The sequence below is a fragment of the Cyprinus carpio genome, unplaced genomic scaffold, assembly GCF_018340385.1.
Source record: "Cyprinus carpio isolate SPL01 unplaced genomic scaffold, ASM1834038v1 S000006590, whole genome shotgun sequence".
NCBI lineage: Eukaryota > Metazoa > Chordata > Actinopteri > Cypriniformes > Cyprinidae > Cyprinus > Cyprinus carpio.
The window spans coordinates 819,173-835,660 of NW_024879241.1; the positions used below are offsets into that span (position 1 = coordinate 819,173).

The 16,488-nt window shown below is 39.0% G+C and overlaps 1 protein-coding gene across 2 annotated transcripts; it reads right to left on the minus strand.

Moving 5' to 3' along the window:
- Nucleotides 1-8,383: 8,383 nt before the first annotated feature.
- Nucleotides 8,384-15,915, minus strand: LOC109076541 (zinc finger protein 271-like). Of its 2 annotated transcripts, none has more exons than XM_042754769.1 (3): nt 15,723-15,915; nt 13,761-14,197; nt 8,384-10,783 (listed from the first exon to the last, which is right to left on the minus strand). In XM_042754769.1, exons 2-3 carry the CDS (start codon nt 13,906-13,908, stop codon nt 9,222-9,224), a joined length of 1,710 nt encoding a protein of 569 aa, XP_042610703.1. In that variant the 5' UTR covers nt 13,909-14,197; nt 15,723-15,915; the 3' UTR covers nt 8,384-9,221. The 2 variants fall into 2 exon arrangements, with proteins under 2 accessions (XP_042610703.1, XP_042610704.1); XM_042754770.1 differs by having other exon boundaries at nt 15,610-15,915.
- Nucleotides 15,916-16,488: the final 573 nt, after the last annotated feature.

Sequence of the window (16,488 nt, forward strand, 5' to 3'; positions counted from 1 at the left end):
GGGTGACGGTGTCACACCCTCAGGATTTGAGTAAGCCAATGAGGAATGGTACCTTTTGGAGGGAAGTTTTACAACCTTTTGTCCTCAGGCATATGTTTCACATATGGTCTTTGATTGGATGTTGATGAAGAAACTATTAAAGATTCTGGTAACACAAATACCTTCCATAGGTACCAACAACATATTACGCAAATGAACATTTAGACCATTAAAAATGTAGGCGAAAGATACCAAACATGGCATACCTGCAATGTTCCCTCTAAGCTGCGCCCGCGAGGCCGCGCACTTCTTCCACCGCAGCCGCGCAGAAGAAATAATGTGCCGTGCACACGCATAAATGAGTTGGGAAAGCCATTTGCGAAAGCGAATAAATTGCAATGCTCGGATAAAACCGATACCTGTATCACGATAGAGTTAAACCGGTTGAATGCGGTTAGTTTCATAGAAAAGTAATGTGTCGGCAAATGAGTCGCTGTAGAAACCGAATTTTTAATGGTTGCGTACGAAATAGCTCACATCGTGCGCCGACGCAAACGCAATGACATGAAATAAAACGTCATCCTGTATTTAAAGATAGCAGCAGAGATTGATTAAGTGCTGGAAATAGCGGATGATGGGGCACAGAACGGGTAACAAAACTCAGAGATATTTACAGTCACACACAGTTGTAGTTTCCACATAGCTATAGAAGAATTGACGTTCACGTTTTTTTTTTTAATATTTAACTTACAGATCTCAGTTTAAATGCTTCAGTTTCTATTCTATTCTATCAGTTTAAATGCTTCAGTTTCTATTCTATTGTGTATTCTTCTATCAGTTTAAATGCTTCAGTTTCTATTCTAGGCTATTCTATTCTGTTCTATTCTATTCTATCAGTTTAAATGCTTCAGTTTTTTTTGATATTTATTATGTTAGGCCTATTTATATAAACCTAATAAAATAATTGACCTTGTTTTTTTAATGGAGTCTCTGTTCATCATAGGATGTATTTATTTTATCGAACATATAAGAAGAAAAAAAAAACAGTAATTGTGAAACATTATTGCCAATTTCTAATATTGGTTTCCTGTTTTAATATACTTTAAAAATAATGTTATTTACACCGAGGAGCAAAGCTGAATTTTCAGCATCATTACTCCAGCCTTCAGTGTCATATTATTCTTCAGAAATCATTCTAATATGCCGATTTACTAATCAGTGTTGAATCTGTTGTAATGCGTAATATTTTTACTTATTTTTTATAACATGAAAAACTTTTTTATTTGATTCTTAGATTAATAAAGGTTAAAAAAGAAACAGCATTTATTCAAAATAGAAATCTTTTTCTAAAATATGTCTTTATTATCGACTTTTTATCCATTTAAACACATTCTTGCTGAAATAAAAGTATAATTTCTTTAAAAAAAGAAAAAATTACTTTTTAGTAGACTTTTTGGTAGTGTATATTGTAACCACAAAATTTCTATTTTGATTAAACACTGCCCTTTTTAACTTTTTATTTATCAAAGAATCCCCAAAAAAAATCACAAGAAAAAATATTAAGCAGCCCAACAGTTTCCAGCACTGATAGAAAATCAGCATATTAGAATGATTTCTGAAGGATATGTGACACTGAAGACTGGAGTAATGATGCTGACAATTGCTTTGCTTCTAGGAATACCTTTTATTTTAAAATTGCAATAATATTTCACAGTATTATTTTGTGAAAATAATATCAGTAAGTTTTATCAAGTAATCTAAACTGTACATCATTTAGTCACGGGTCAAATCAAAATACAAATAGCACATTTAAAGTTAAAAGTTTTTTTTGTGTGCTGTACAGGTCTGGTATAAACAATGTTTTTGTGCACAGGTGGCCGAAATGTCTCGCCCAATAGAGAAACATGTATCAATACATAAATGAAAAAAAAATTAGAGGGAACATTGCATACCTGTGACCTCTGTTAACAATAGTATGCAATTCTAAAATGTTAATTTAAAAGAGTTTGTATCAATACATAAATGAAACAGTTTAAGAGGAAAAATCTGGTCACATTCAGCACTCTTCTCTCACGCACATTGACAGCAATAATGGGAACTATGTAAGGCTGCTATTTATCGACTACAGCTCAGCTTTCAATACTATAGTCCCCATCAAGCTACCTGATAAGTTTGATGGTTCTGCTGATCGATGTAGGGGCTTTGTTTGACAAGTGAAGATTTATTTTGACAACCAGGAAGACAAGTTTAACTCTGATGAAAAGAAATGTGCCATCATGATGTCCTTGTTGTCTGAAAAGGCGATTGACTGGGCTGCAGCTGTTTGGGACACGGACGTGCGATTCAGACGATCGCTTGACTATTTCCTGCAACAACTTCAAGAAGTGTTTGAATATCCCGCAGGGGGCAAGGATATATCAACTCAACTTCTGCAAATGTTGCAAGGTAACAACAGCTGCAGAGTACGCCATCTTGTTTCGCACCCTCGCTGCTCAGAGTGGGTGGAATGATGTTTCTCTAAAAGCAGTGTTCCAGAGAAGCCTCAACACTAACCTTCAGGCAGAACTGGTGTGTAAAGGAGAAAATTCCTTGTTTACCGACTTTGTCACGCTCGCAATCAAGATGGATAAGTTAATGAGACAGACTCCGCGAGGAAGGTATGTGAGGGAGATACCGCCTGTTACCCCAATGATGATTCAAGCCATACCTACCAATACCACCAAATTCAATGGAGAACCCATGCAAGTAAACTTTACCAAGCTCTCTGAAAGTGAACGAGCACGGCGACTCATCTCTGTCTCTGTTTCGACTTTGGTGAACCAGGCCATCGTTGCCAGAGATGCCCACACAAAGCCCAGAACCCCATTATGGTAAATATGGAACACTTATTGTTGCCTAGTAATCAATCCTTCAAACTTCCCCTTACCTTGAAAACTGAAGAACTATCCATATCGTTAACAGCAATGATCGACTCTGGAGCTGCATTAAATCTCATTCATGAGGATATCGTCAGGAAGTACAACTTACCCGTCCAACCATGTAACCCACCCATTAAGATCAAAGCCATCAACGACACAGCAATTGGAAACTGGAATAACTCAGCAAACCAAGACCCTTACATTGCAAGTAGGATTATTTCACCAGGAGTCCATATCCTCTACGTCGTTAAACTCCCCCAAGCATGACCTCATCCTAGGATTCCCATGGCTGTCTGTTCACGACCCCGTCCTATCCTGGCATCAGGGTGAGTTGATAAGTGGTCAGCCTTTTGTGAAAAGTCATCGTTTCTTGTCAGTTCCCCAGCCTTGCTGTACCAACTAGTACTAAAAGTCCCACGAGTACCAAGACTGTTAATATTCCCCCGTTATGATGACCTGGCAGAGGTTCTTTAGCAAAACTAAGGCCACCACAGCAACAGCTGCAGAGTACGCCATCTTGTTTCGCACCCTCGCTGCTCAGAGTGGGTGGAATGATGTTTCTCTAAAAGCAGTGTTCCAGAGAAGCCTCAACACTAACCTTCAGGCAGAACTGGTGTGTAAAGGAGAAAATTCCTTGTTTACCGACTTTGTCACGCTCGCAATCAAGATGGATAAGTTAATGAGACAGACTCCGCGAGGAAGGTATGTGAGGGAGATACCGCCTGTTACCCCAATGATGATTCAAGCCATACCTACCAATACCACCAAGTTCAATGGAGAACCCATGCAAGTAAACTTTACCAAGCTCTCTGAAAGTGAACGAGCACGGCGACTCCATCTCTGTCTCTGTTTCTACTGTGGTGAACCAGGCCATCGTTGCCAGAGATGCCCACACAAAGCCCAGAACCCCATTATGGTAAATATGGAACACTTATTGTTGCCTAGTAATCAATCCTTCAAACTTCCCCCTTACCTTGAAAACTGAAGAACTATCCATATCGTTAACAGCAATGATCGACTCTGGAGCTGCATTAAATCTCATTCATGAGGATATCGTCAGGAAGTACAACTTACCCGTCCAACCATGTAACCCACCCATTAAGATCAAAGCCATCAACGACACAGCAATTGAAACTGGAATAACTCAGCAAACCAAGACCCTTACATTGCAAGTAGGATTATTTCACCAGGAGTCCATATCCCTCTACGTCGTTAACTCCCCCAAGCATGACCTCATCCTAGGATTCCCATGGCTGTCTGTTCACGACCCCGTCCTATCCTGGCATCAGGGTGAGTTGACCAAGTGGTCAGCCTTTTGTGAAAGTCATCGTTTCTCGTCAGTTCCCCAGCCTTGCTGTACCACTAGTACTAAAAGTCCCACGAGTACCAAGACTGTTAATATTCCCCCGTTATGATGACCTGGCAGAGGTCTTTAGCAAAACTAAGGCAACACAGCTACCACCTCATCGTCCTTGGGACTGTAGTATTGATTTACTCCCCAACGCCATGCCTCCCAAGAGTCGTGTTTACCCACTGTCCCGAACCGAATCCCAAGCCATGGAAGATTATGTTGAGGAAGCCCTGAGTTCCGGATTCATCCGACCTTCTACTTCTCCAGCTGCAGCAGGGTTCTTCTTTGTGGAGAAAAAGGACGGAGGACTCAGGCCCTGTATTGATTATAGAGGATTAAACAATGTCACAGTAAAATTCCGCTACCCTCTGCCATTGGTTCCTTCAGCTCTGGAACAGCTCTGTGAAGCAAGGATATACACCAAATTCGATTTACAAAGTGCATACAACCTGATTCGAATCAAGGAGGGCGACGAATGGAAGACTGCCTTCCTCACCACTAGAGGCCACTACGAGTATCAGGTCATGCCGTATGGACTTGCTAATGCACCAGCTGTTTTCCAGTCCTTCATAAATTAAATCTTCTGTGACTTTCTGAACCAGTACGTAATTGCCTACATTGATGACATTCTCATCTACTCCAAGTCTGAAGCAGAACACGTTAACCATGTCAAGACTGTACTCACGCGTCTCCTGAAGAATCACCTGTACGTCAAGGCAGAAAAATGTGAGTTTCACATCAAGCAGACATCGTTCCTGGGTTAACACATTAGTCATCAGGGTGTCAAGATGGATGAAGCCAAGGTCAAGGCAGTGACGGGATGGCCCCAACCTTCCACCGTCAAGGAACTCCAGAGATTCCTGGGATTTGCTAACTTTTACAGACGGTTTATTAGAAACTACAGCATGGTTGCATCACCTCTGACATCACTCCTCAAGGGGAAACCTTCCAAACTCAGGTGGAGTGACGAGGCCACTCAAGCGTTCAACACTTTGAAGGTTAGGTTTACCACGGCTCCCATCCTCAAGCACCCTGACTTCAACTCCCCCTTCATCTTGGAAGTAGATGCCTCGGACTCAGGAATTGGAGCCGTGCTCTCCCACCGCCATGGTCAACCGGGTAAACTGTACACTTGTGCATTCTTTTCGAGGAAGTTAACGGCAGCCGAACAAAACTATGATGTGGGGAATAAGGAACTCTTGTCAATGAAGGCAGCTATAGAGCAGTGGAGGCACTGGCTCGAGGGAGCAGTCCACCCGTTCCAGGTGATTATGGATCACAAAAACCTGGAGTACATTTAAAATGCAAAACGACTCAACCCACGCCAAGCTCGCTGGTCCCTATTCTTCACGCGCTTCCAATTTACAGTGACTTATCGCCCAGAAAGTAAAAACAGCAAAGCAGATGCTCTGTCCAGGCAGAATGAACTTCTCATGGACAATCACACCCCAGAATACATTCTTCCTCCATCCGTAATCATTGCTCCAATTACTTGGGATATTATGGAGAAAATCCAATGGGAACAGATCCAAGACCCCGCTCCTACCAACTGCCCCCCCAACCTCCATTACGTTCCACAAGGTTTGCGTCCCAGGGTCATTCAGTGGGTCCACACCTCAGTCGGCTCTGGCCACCCAGGTATCTCCCGCACTCTACACCTATTGCACAACTTGTTCTGGTGGAGTTCCATGTCCAGGGAAGGGAATCCCCACAGCCATGGAGACGGCACAAGCAATGTTCCACCATGTATTCAGGAACTATGGAATCCCTGAGGATATTGTCAGTGACAGAGGCACCCAGTTTACCTCCCAAGTATGGAGAGCATTCTGCAAACAGCTGGATATCAACATCAGTCTCACCTCTGGTTATCATCCACAAGCCAATGGTCAGGTGGAAAGATTAAATCAGGAACTAGGCAGATACCTACGGTCCTACTGCATCAGAGTGCAGCATCGATGGTCAGAATTCCTCCCATGGACAGAGTATGCACAGAACTCACTGACTCACTCGTCAACAGGTCTGACCCTTTTCCAGTGCGTCATCGGATATCAACCCCCTATGTTCCCATGGTTTGGTGAACCATCATCAGTCCCCGCTGTGGATGATTGGATTCGTCGTAGCGAGAGGGTGTGGGACAGTGCTCATGTCTGCTCCAACGAGCTGTAAGAGTACAGGAACTCCAGGCTAACAAGCGACGTCAGCCACACCCTCCCTACCAACCAGGACAACGGGTCTGGCTCTCTACACGGGACCTCAAGTTGCGGCTACCAAGCAGGAAGCTCAGCCCAAGATATGTTGGCCCCTTCAAAATTCTACAAAGAATCAATGAGGTCACTTACCAGTTAGAGCTTCCTGCTAATTACCGTATCTCTCCCTCCTTCCATGTCTCGCTGCTGAAACCGGTCCACCTGGATGCTGACCCCAATCATGAGGCTCAAGAGCCACCACCGCCACTGGATATTGATGGAGCACCGGCCTACAAGGTCAAGGAATTACTGGACTCTAGAAGGAGAGGGGGTCAGCTCCAATATTTGGTGGACTGGGAGGGCTATGGACCTGAGGAGAGGTCATGGGTAGCCGCCAGCAATATTGTGGATCCGTCTCTCACGGAGGACTTCCATCGAGCCAGACCCGATCGACCAGCGCCACGACCACGGGGACGTCCATGCCGAGTGCCAGGAGGCACTCCTAGGAAGGGGTATTCTGTAACGCCACGCCAGCAGAGGGAGCTCTCACAGGAGTATTGACTGTTCACTGCTCCCTCTGCTTCTACGGTCATTTCCTGTTTGGGACTATTTAACATGAGTCAGCATGTTACTTCAGTGTGAAGTATTGCCAGTTTACCTGCCTTACCAAGCGTTTTCCTTGTGATTATTCTGACTGCCTGTTTGTTTACGATTCTGCCTGTTTCTTCATTCACGTCTCTTGGATTGCCCCATTGGATTTACTGCCTGATTGGACTGATGTTTTTGTTTGACCTGTTTGCCTGCCTACTCGTCTCTGCCTATTGGGTTACCCCTGTGCATGTTGAAAGATTGGACTGCCATTACGGTACTAAGTCTTTGCCTTGTTTCACGACTCTGATTGTAAGATCTTCCCTTAATAAACTACTGCAAATGGATTCTCATACTGCCTCAGCCTCGTCGTTACAAGTTGGTAAAAAAAACGGACTAGACAGAAAAATGGTTGCAGGAATCTAATTTTTCACGGTATCTTCTTCAGATTTGAAATAAAAACTTGTGAGACATGTGACTTTCAACCCATTACTTTTCTAGATTGCTCCAGAACTGATTTCATGTATATATTTTTATATCAAATAAAAAAAAAATTCAGTGTGGTACAATTTTTTTCAAGGCACTTCAGTGTCTATAACTTTTAATATTTTTGAGCATTATCAACTCTGGTTGATAAAAGTAAAGCCCAAAGGGTCTTCTTTCCAAAGACACCAAAATTATGTGTGTAACACACTGAAGGAACTGTTGCAATTTTAAGTTAGGTAGGGCACTTTCAGCTGTGAGTCCCATAATGGGGGGTCTGGTTAACAGGTTAAACCGCATGAACACATTGCATTACACCAAATACACAAAATAATGTTCTTTTTAGCAGCATCATATGACCCCTTTAATGTAAATTGAAAAGCTTACAAATGTCATTAAACTTTCAATTTATATGATCATGCGTCTTTTTTAAATCTTCAAATGAGTTTGAAAGATGGTTTACAATGATTAAAAGCTTCATTAAATCGTTAACAAACATATGCTTAAAGGATCATTAGTGAATGTTTACAAATATCATTCAACTTTCAATGCGTTTCAAAAATTTACAAATTGTAACAAATTAAACAATGATTACTAGTTTATTTGTTAATGTACTTTTAAATGCTTACAAATATCATTAAACCTCAATTCACATATTAGCTAATGCTCATTTTTACATTTACGAATGTTGTGAAAATATACACATAATAACAGTCTGTAAACATCATATATTTGGCCTTTGTTTGTTGTGTAGATTTTTTTTTACTATATCTTTATTGGAACTTGGCTTTTAGCTACTTTAACAATGTCTATATATAATATATTATCTTTATTGGAACTTGGCTTTTAGCTACTTTAACAATGTTTGTGTACTTTATTGGAACTTGGCTTTTAGCTACTTTAACAATGTTTGTGTAAAGGGTGGTTAGTTAAGTTTAGCTAAATGCTTGGTAAAGACAACACACATTGTAATTTGGGTGAAAAACATGTTTTTATCACATCAACACATTATTATAGTATTGTGTATCATTAAACAGAATATGTCTTGCGTCATCAACAGGAGGGTGGGGGGAAGGCAAATTTTCAAGAAAATACTTGATTTATTGTAAATAAATGTAAATACTTACATTTATCAAAACAATGCAATATAAACAGATTGAATTGTGTCCCCTTATAGTATTTAAATTGACCCCTGTACACTTGTTGACCCCTTATCCAACCTTAAACCCCCCCATACACCAAATCTGAGCCTAAGCTCATACCTGCATCACACCTTAATAGCAGAAGTGTTGTGCATTAACACGAGCTTTAAATCATTGAATAACATCTGTTAAAATCATTTGAGGATTTTCAAGATGTGCATGATCATATGAATTAAAGTTTAATGATATTTGTAAGAATTTTAATTTACACAAAATGCTAATAAACTAATTCATATAAAATACATTTATTAGTAAACATTAACAAGCTAATTACTTCACGTTTCTCGATATGTGAATATATGAACTAATCCTCCGTTAAGCATTACGTAATGTTTATTAATGAAAGTTATTTTAGTGTTACCAATATATCAATACGAAGGTCATTATAAAAAGAAAGAGACACTTTCTAATTATGACTTAGTATCTCATAATAATAACATACTTTCTCGTAATAATGAGATACTTTCCAAATAACCAACAAAATGTCCTGTCACTAATTGTGACTGTTAGGAAACTAACTTACACAAGAAGTGACTTTATTGCTCAGTGTCTTTACTGTATGGATCTTCATGTGTAGCTTCAGACGACTTTTAAATGTGAAACTCTTCCCGCACTGATCACACTTGTGAGGTTTCTCTCCAGTGTGGATCCTCTCATGTGTTTTCAGACTTGATGACAGACTGAATGTCTTGTCACAGTGTGAACACTTGTGAGGGTTCTCTCTGCTGTGGATCTGCTCATGTCTTTTCAGATTTGCTGACTGACTAAATGTCTTGTCACAGTGTGAACACTTGTGAGGTTTCTCTCCAGTGTGGATCCTCTCATGTGTTTTCAGATTTGATGACAGACTGAATGTCTTGTCACAGTGTGAACACTTGTGAGGTTTCTCTCCAGTGTGGATCCTCTCGTGTGTTTTCAGACTTGATGACAGACTGAATGTCTTGTCACAGTGTGAACACTTGTGAGGGTTCTCTTCAGTGTGGATCTGCTCATGTCTTTTCAGATGTCCTGACTGACTGAATCTCTTGTCACAGTGTGAACACTTGTAAGGTTTCTCTCCAGTGTGAATCATCTGGTGCTGTTTTAAATGGATTACCAAAGCAAAAGTCTTCCCACACTCGAAGCACACATGATCTCTCACAGGGTTGTGTAATTTCTGATGTAATTTTAAACTTTGCAGCCGTGAAAAACTCTTTCCACATAAAGAACACGAATGTGGCTTCTCCTTCGTATGAACTGTCAGGTGTTTCTTCAGGGCAGCTGCCCTAAGAAATGTTTTGCCGCATCGATCACATGCGTGCGGCTTTTCTCCAGTGTGGATCCTCATGTGACCATCAAAACTTTTTTTTAATGAGAAACTCTTTCCACACTGATCACATGTGTATGGCTTCTCTCCAGTGTGGATCCTCATGTGTTCTTTAAAGTTTGATAATTGAGTGAAACTGTTTCCACACTGATCACATGTATATGGCTTCTCTCCAGTGTGGATCCTCATGTGTTCTTTAAGGTGCGATGAGCGAGTGAAACTGTTTCCACACTGATCACATGTGTATGGCTTTTCTCCAGTGTGGATCTTCATATGGATTCTAACATGTTTTTTGCATGCAAAGCTCTTGCCGCACAAATCACATGTGTGTGTTTTCTCTCTGCTGTGGATCTGCTCATGTGTTTTCAGATGTGCTAACCAACTAAAATTCTTGCCACAGTGTGAACACTTATAAGGTTTTTCTCCGGTGTGGAACCTCTGGTGCTGTTTTAAATGTTTTTCCCAAGTAAAAGACTTCCCACACTCAAAGCACACATGATCTTTTACACCAGTATGTGTTTTCTGATGCGATTTTAAACTTTGCGAATGTGCCTTCTCTCCGGTGTGAACTCTCATGTGAATCTCAAGACTTTGTTCATATGTGAAACTCTCTCCACACTGAAGGCAGGTGAAAGATTTCTCTGCTCTTTTTTCCTTAAAAAATATATTTTTAGGTTTGGAGTGACTCAGAGGTTTCTCTTCAGGTTTGACATGATGTTTCTCCTCCACTTCACTCAGTTCTTCACTCTCCTCGTTCTCTTCTTTAGGGTCTGAAAAGAAAGAGAAAAGTTGTATTTTCAATTAACCAAAATAATTCAAAGACAGGAATATGAATTGAAAGGCCATAAAAGTGAGCCCTGATGTAATAGCAGAAAACAGACAACTGTTGAAAAATATTACAATTATTCTGATGCATTTTTATAAATTATTTCTCCCTGACACTTTGCATGAATGAGATACATTGGTATTCCAATTATTATTTTTAAAACATTACAGGCTAATGTAGTGTAGTGTTTCTGTAATACGAACTAGATGCTAAGAAAAGCGGGGATTTGAAATAACATAACACAGGGCTATTCAATTGGCGGCCTGACAATCATCTTCATCCGGCCCGGGGGAAAAGTCGCACATGCCTCGAATTGTTTTTGCTCTATTAAGTTTGTCCACAAGGTGGCAACATTGGCCCGGGCCATTGTTTCACAACCGAAAAAGAAAAGGAAGACAATCACTGACAAGCGCTCATGTGAGGGGATCATGAGATATCCGCAACTCTAGTTTAAACGTGTATATTGACCATGACATCGGTTATATCTTTTAGCGAGAAATAGCACAGAGACTGGACAAAGTTGATTGTCAAATGGAGTTTGAAATGCTGCGCGTTCGACTTTCCACATATGCTGCTAAGCTGCTTCAGCAGATAAAAACACACAATTATGTTAAAATATGCGGTTACGGTGAGTTACCTTGTAAACACGGTCTTAAATAACTACAATGTTGGGAGTAAAGAGAATGTGTGTCAGATCTGCGTCATGTGCATCAGGTTTTAAAGAGATAGCGCTGCTTTTAAAGTAAAACCTGATGAAGTCCGTCATTGATGTAAATCAAAGAACAAAAGAAAAAGGAGAAATCACTCCATTTTTAAGTTCGCTTAAATTTAAAGTTGTCATTTTTCAGAGCCTATTAAGTGTTAAAAATAATGGCTTTCAATTATACTGTAATGTTGAAAAGCTATAATTATTGGCTAAAATTGAGGCAAAAATTTATTTAATAGAGATATCAGTAACATTATTGGTATCAATTATACTGGCCTTCATTAACAGTAGTCTACTTAGTAAAAATATGCCATTAAACCGTATTTAAAATATACAATCTTTGTTATTTCTTCATTAATTTGGAGGTTCAATGTGAAATTATGATAACATAAATTTTAATATGCAAGTAATCGCAATTAATTACATAAAAATGTGTGACTGATTAGTTATTTTTTAATCAATTGATAGCACTAATGTTAACCTTTCAAAGATGTTATTGTTGGTATAATATTTGTTTATTTTACAGCTGAATATGCTTTTCAATTTAATTTCTTATACCCCCGCCCCCACCCCCCACATTGGGATGACCGCCCCCACCCGGCCCCCTTCAAATTTTCAGTTCGATAATCTTGCCCTCAAATGAAACTAATTGAATAGCCCTGACCTAAAAAATCAATCGGGACTAAAATAATTTCATGAACGAGAGTTTAAGTTAACGCAATCTCACTAATTTGATCCAGGTTCAATGAGTCAGAATAATTTGATGTGCATGCCCTTATGCCCTTAAAGTCGATCATGGATCAAATTAAGAATATTTGTACTGTTGAAATTTGTATTGTTTCGAAATGTTAGAAAGTAATGCAAATATATCAATTTTGCTGTCAGGAGTGGATGCAAAATGTGTACGCTCTTCTGTGTTAGCCGCGACACAAGGATGTGCTGTTTGCGTTCAAATCAAAGCGTAAATCCACATAGAAAACATATCCTTGTGTTGCGGCACTACTTTGACATTACGGTGCCAAATAGTCAATGAAGTGAAAAGCATTCTCGTCGCTTCTTAACGTTACGGTTGAATCACTGATGGCAGATGGACTATTCTGACGAAGTGTTTCATACTTTCCTGGACCTTGACAATGTTATTTACTTGGCAGTCTATGGGACAGTCTCAAGACTACCGGTTTTCATCCAAAATATCTTAAATTGTGTTCCGAAGATGAACGAAGCTTTTACGGGTTTGGAATGACATGGAACATAATTTTATATATTTATATTCCCAACTCAAGCTCCTGTCTAATGTGCATTTCTAAGAGACTAAACTTGTAATATTATTATAACATGTTCAGTGTAACCAAATCAGGTGCTGGTGCCACTGCTCTCGAATGTTAGTCTGGAGCCCTGATAATATAAATTATACCAATCCCAATTCTATTTTATACCCATTCCCCTTATCCCTTGAAACAGACAGTAAAGGGGTAGGGGTGAAAATATTCCCCTAAGGATTGGGACACCACTACTATGCCGTCACACGTCATCATACGTCACCTGGCTCCTACAATACACACATATAGTGATGTGCATTAGAGCCTTTAATTATCTTTCTGTATTAATGCGCTGCTTATACACACACACACATATATATATATATCGGAAATCACGCAGCTCACACATCCAGGAGAAAATAAACTTGTCAATGCTGCCCCACGACTTTTATTAAATACAGTTTAAATACTGAATCTCTACATTATATTTTCCAGCAATGAGAGGATAAAATCGCTGTTTTTAAGTAAACTAACTATAAAAAGAGTAATGCACAGACGCACTTACAGGTCAGCTCGCAGGTCAATCAAGCTATTTGTGAAGATGATGTCGCGATTTTAAATCATTATTTAAGGAGTATAGTGAGAGTGACTACTGGTTAATATGTAGTATTAATGAGCTGTGTTTAGTCACTATTTATAAAAACAGAACATATGTAAATGAGAACGCTTTATTGGGCATTCAGTTGTAATAAAGTATCTGACACTTTAGAGAGTAGAACAGATCTGAAGTGCCAAAACTCGCCTGAACACAAACCCAAAGCGAGACGTCATAAATACAAGTCTCACAAAATGCATAGTTTAAATATTTATCTGGATCTGATGAACTGCTTGAAGCTTAACAACATGAATGTTCTTCAGCATCATGAATGAATGAAGAATCAAGAACAAACACCAACCTCTCTGTTCTTCTTCAGTGTGTTTGATTCTGCAGGGTTCTAGATCACTCATGTTCTCACGTTCCTCTTTAATAAACTCAGATTTCAGCTCTTTCATGATGCTCTGATGCTCGTCTTCACTTGTAAACTGATGGGAAAATTCCAGCATTTACTGGCGGAGTGATTGATGTGGGAGGAGCTTCACTGATGATGATTCCAGAGTGGGAGGAGCTTCACTGATGATGAATTCCAGAGTGGGAGGAGCTTCACTGATGATTATTCCAGAGTGGGAGGAGCTTCACTGATGATGAATTCCAGAGTGGGAGGAGCTTCACTGATGATGAATTCCAGAGTGGGCTTCACTGATGATATTCCAGAGTGGGAGGAGCTTCACTTATGATGATTCCAGAGTGGGAGGAGCTTCACTGATGATGAATTTCTGTTTGGAAGCAGCAGATCTGCAAAAATCATCAATAAATCTGAGTCTGTGTGTTTTTTAATTCATTTTAATATTTAAGCATGTATGTAAGTGAAGCAGATGCCCTCCAACTTCTATCTTTGAAGAGACCATAGCCTAAGTGTTGTCTCTGTAGTCCCTTTCACACTGCGATTCCGGTAAATACACAGGTAATGTGTCCCGGCAATTGTTCCCGGGTCGCTAATTTTGCACTTTTCCAGGTCCAATGTGCAGTGTAATGATTCTGTAAATCATTATATTAGTACAGTAAAGTTTACAGCATTGACACAAAGAGCACATCATTTTAACAGTTGCTCATTCAGTATCTATCCATATTTTTCCCTTCTGACACCATTTAAGGGCTGCACAATTCATTTTATTTCTAATCGCGATTATGATTATGGACGCCATGATAACATAATCGAAAAAAGTTTTCTAAGAGACAAAACTTGTAATATTATCATCACATGTTCAGTGTTACCAAATCAGGTGCTGGTGCCACTGCTCTCGAATGTTAGTCTGGAGCCCTGATAACATAAACTGTACTGTAATTTAAAATTTTGTCTGTTCAATTGTAAATGAAATATATAGATTTAATAAACCATTTTTATAACATTATATCATGCATAATTTTACCTTTTTTAAGAAGAAACCAAACCAATGTATAGTTGACATTTATTTTCAGTTTATATAAAAATAAACAAATGGCATAAATCTGTTCAACAGAAATTGTGAAGATCGTTATTAATAATCGCAATTACAATTATTTTGTCATAATCATTCAGCCCTACCCCATAATAATATATAAGATTATATCTGCATAGAAATATAGAAGAATATAACCTCTCCCAAATAACAGTGAGATTTTTCTTTTCAGAAATTTAACGACACTCACCTTCATTAGAAACTACAGGTGAATATCTAAACTAGAGCAAATATCTAAATAGTTTATTTTAATAACTACGTACAAATGAAGTAATTCAATTATTAACATGTTCTAGTTTTATACATGCAGAAAATGACAGTTGTCATAAAATCTTTAAATTGTTGTGGTAGTCTTTTCTCTTTAATGTTTCCGGTCTATATTCTAATAATTCATATTTATGTATAGATTTAAAATATCCCACGTGACTCATTATGAAGTATTTAGCAGTATCTATTGTTCATTTGAACCACAGTAACTGTAACAAATTAGATCCCCAAAAGATGAACGTCAGAGAAATAAGATTATAAATAAAATCACAGCAGCAACACTTTCCACGAGACACTCAGAAACAGCAACATTATTAACACTAGTAACATTATATTAACATTATTAACACACGAACACACAACAGAGCTCTCAGAAACATTATCAGAGCAAACATCGACACAAATAAACACACAACACAGAGCTCAACATGTTTTCCTCACGTGCTTGTTGCCTGCTGTTCTGAGTGTTTAAGTCAGCAAACACACAAACGAGCCCGTGTGTGTCGCTGAAAGTCTAGAAAAGTGTCTGATATTTGTGTAAATATGAGAAATACCGTGAACTGCTCGCCTCTCCTCAGAAGACTCGACGCGGAACGAATGTGTGGTGACGTCATCACCGCGAGACGACATCAAATGTGCCAACCGCCAGATTCTATTTAAACCCAGCGCAGCGCAACGCTGAAAAACCTTAACGTTTCTTTCTCTGTTAAAGGAACAGACAACACAGAACAATCAGCTCTTTATCTTTATCTCTGTCTCTCTCTCTCTCTCTCTCTCTCTCTCTCTCTCTCTCTCTCTCTCTCTTTCACAGGCGTTAAAGGGGCAGGGGACAAGTACACTTTTAATGAATATTTCCGAATACTTCTTATAAGACAAATACAAAAATAGATTTACATTTACATTTACATTTAGTCATTAACCAGACGCTTTTATCCAAAGCGACTTACAAATGAGGACAATGAAAGCAATCAAAAACAACAAAAGAGCAATGATATAAGTGCTATAACACGTCTCAGTTAGCTTAACACAGTACACGTAGCAAGGACTTTTAAATAATATAATAAATAAAAAGAAAACAGATAGAATAGAAAAAGAATAGAGCAAGCTAATGTTAGAGGTCTTTTTTATAATTGTATAATAAATGAAAAGAAAATAGAATACAAAAAGATTAAAAAGGTAGTTAGTTTTTTTTTTTTTTTTTTTTTTTTAATAGAATTAGAATAGTGAGTGCAAAAGTTAGAGGTCAAATAAAGATGGAAGAGATGTGTTTTAAGCCGATTCTTGAAGATGGCTAAGGACTCAGCTGCTCGGATTGAGTTG

What these genes read in the sequence shown, in the direction of transcription:
- LOC109076541 (XM_042754769.1), bottom strand. Translation starts at nt 13,908, where the DNA reads ATGCTGGAATTTTCCCATCAGTTTACAAGTGAAGACGAGCATCAGAGC. An exon ending in CACTGAAGAAGAACAGAGAG is followed by an intron (nt 10,784 to 13,760) that starts GTTGGTGTTTGT and finishes CTTTCTTTTCAG; the next exon opens with ACCCTAAAGAAGAGAACGAG.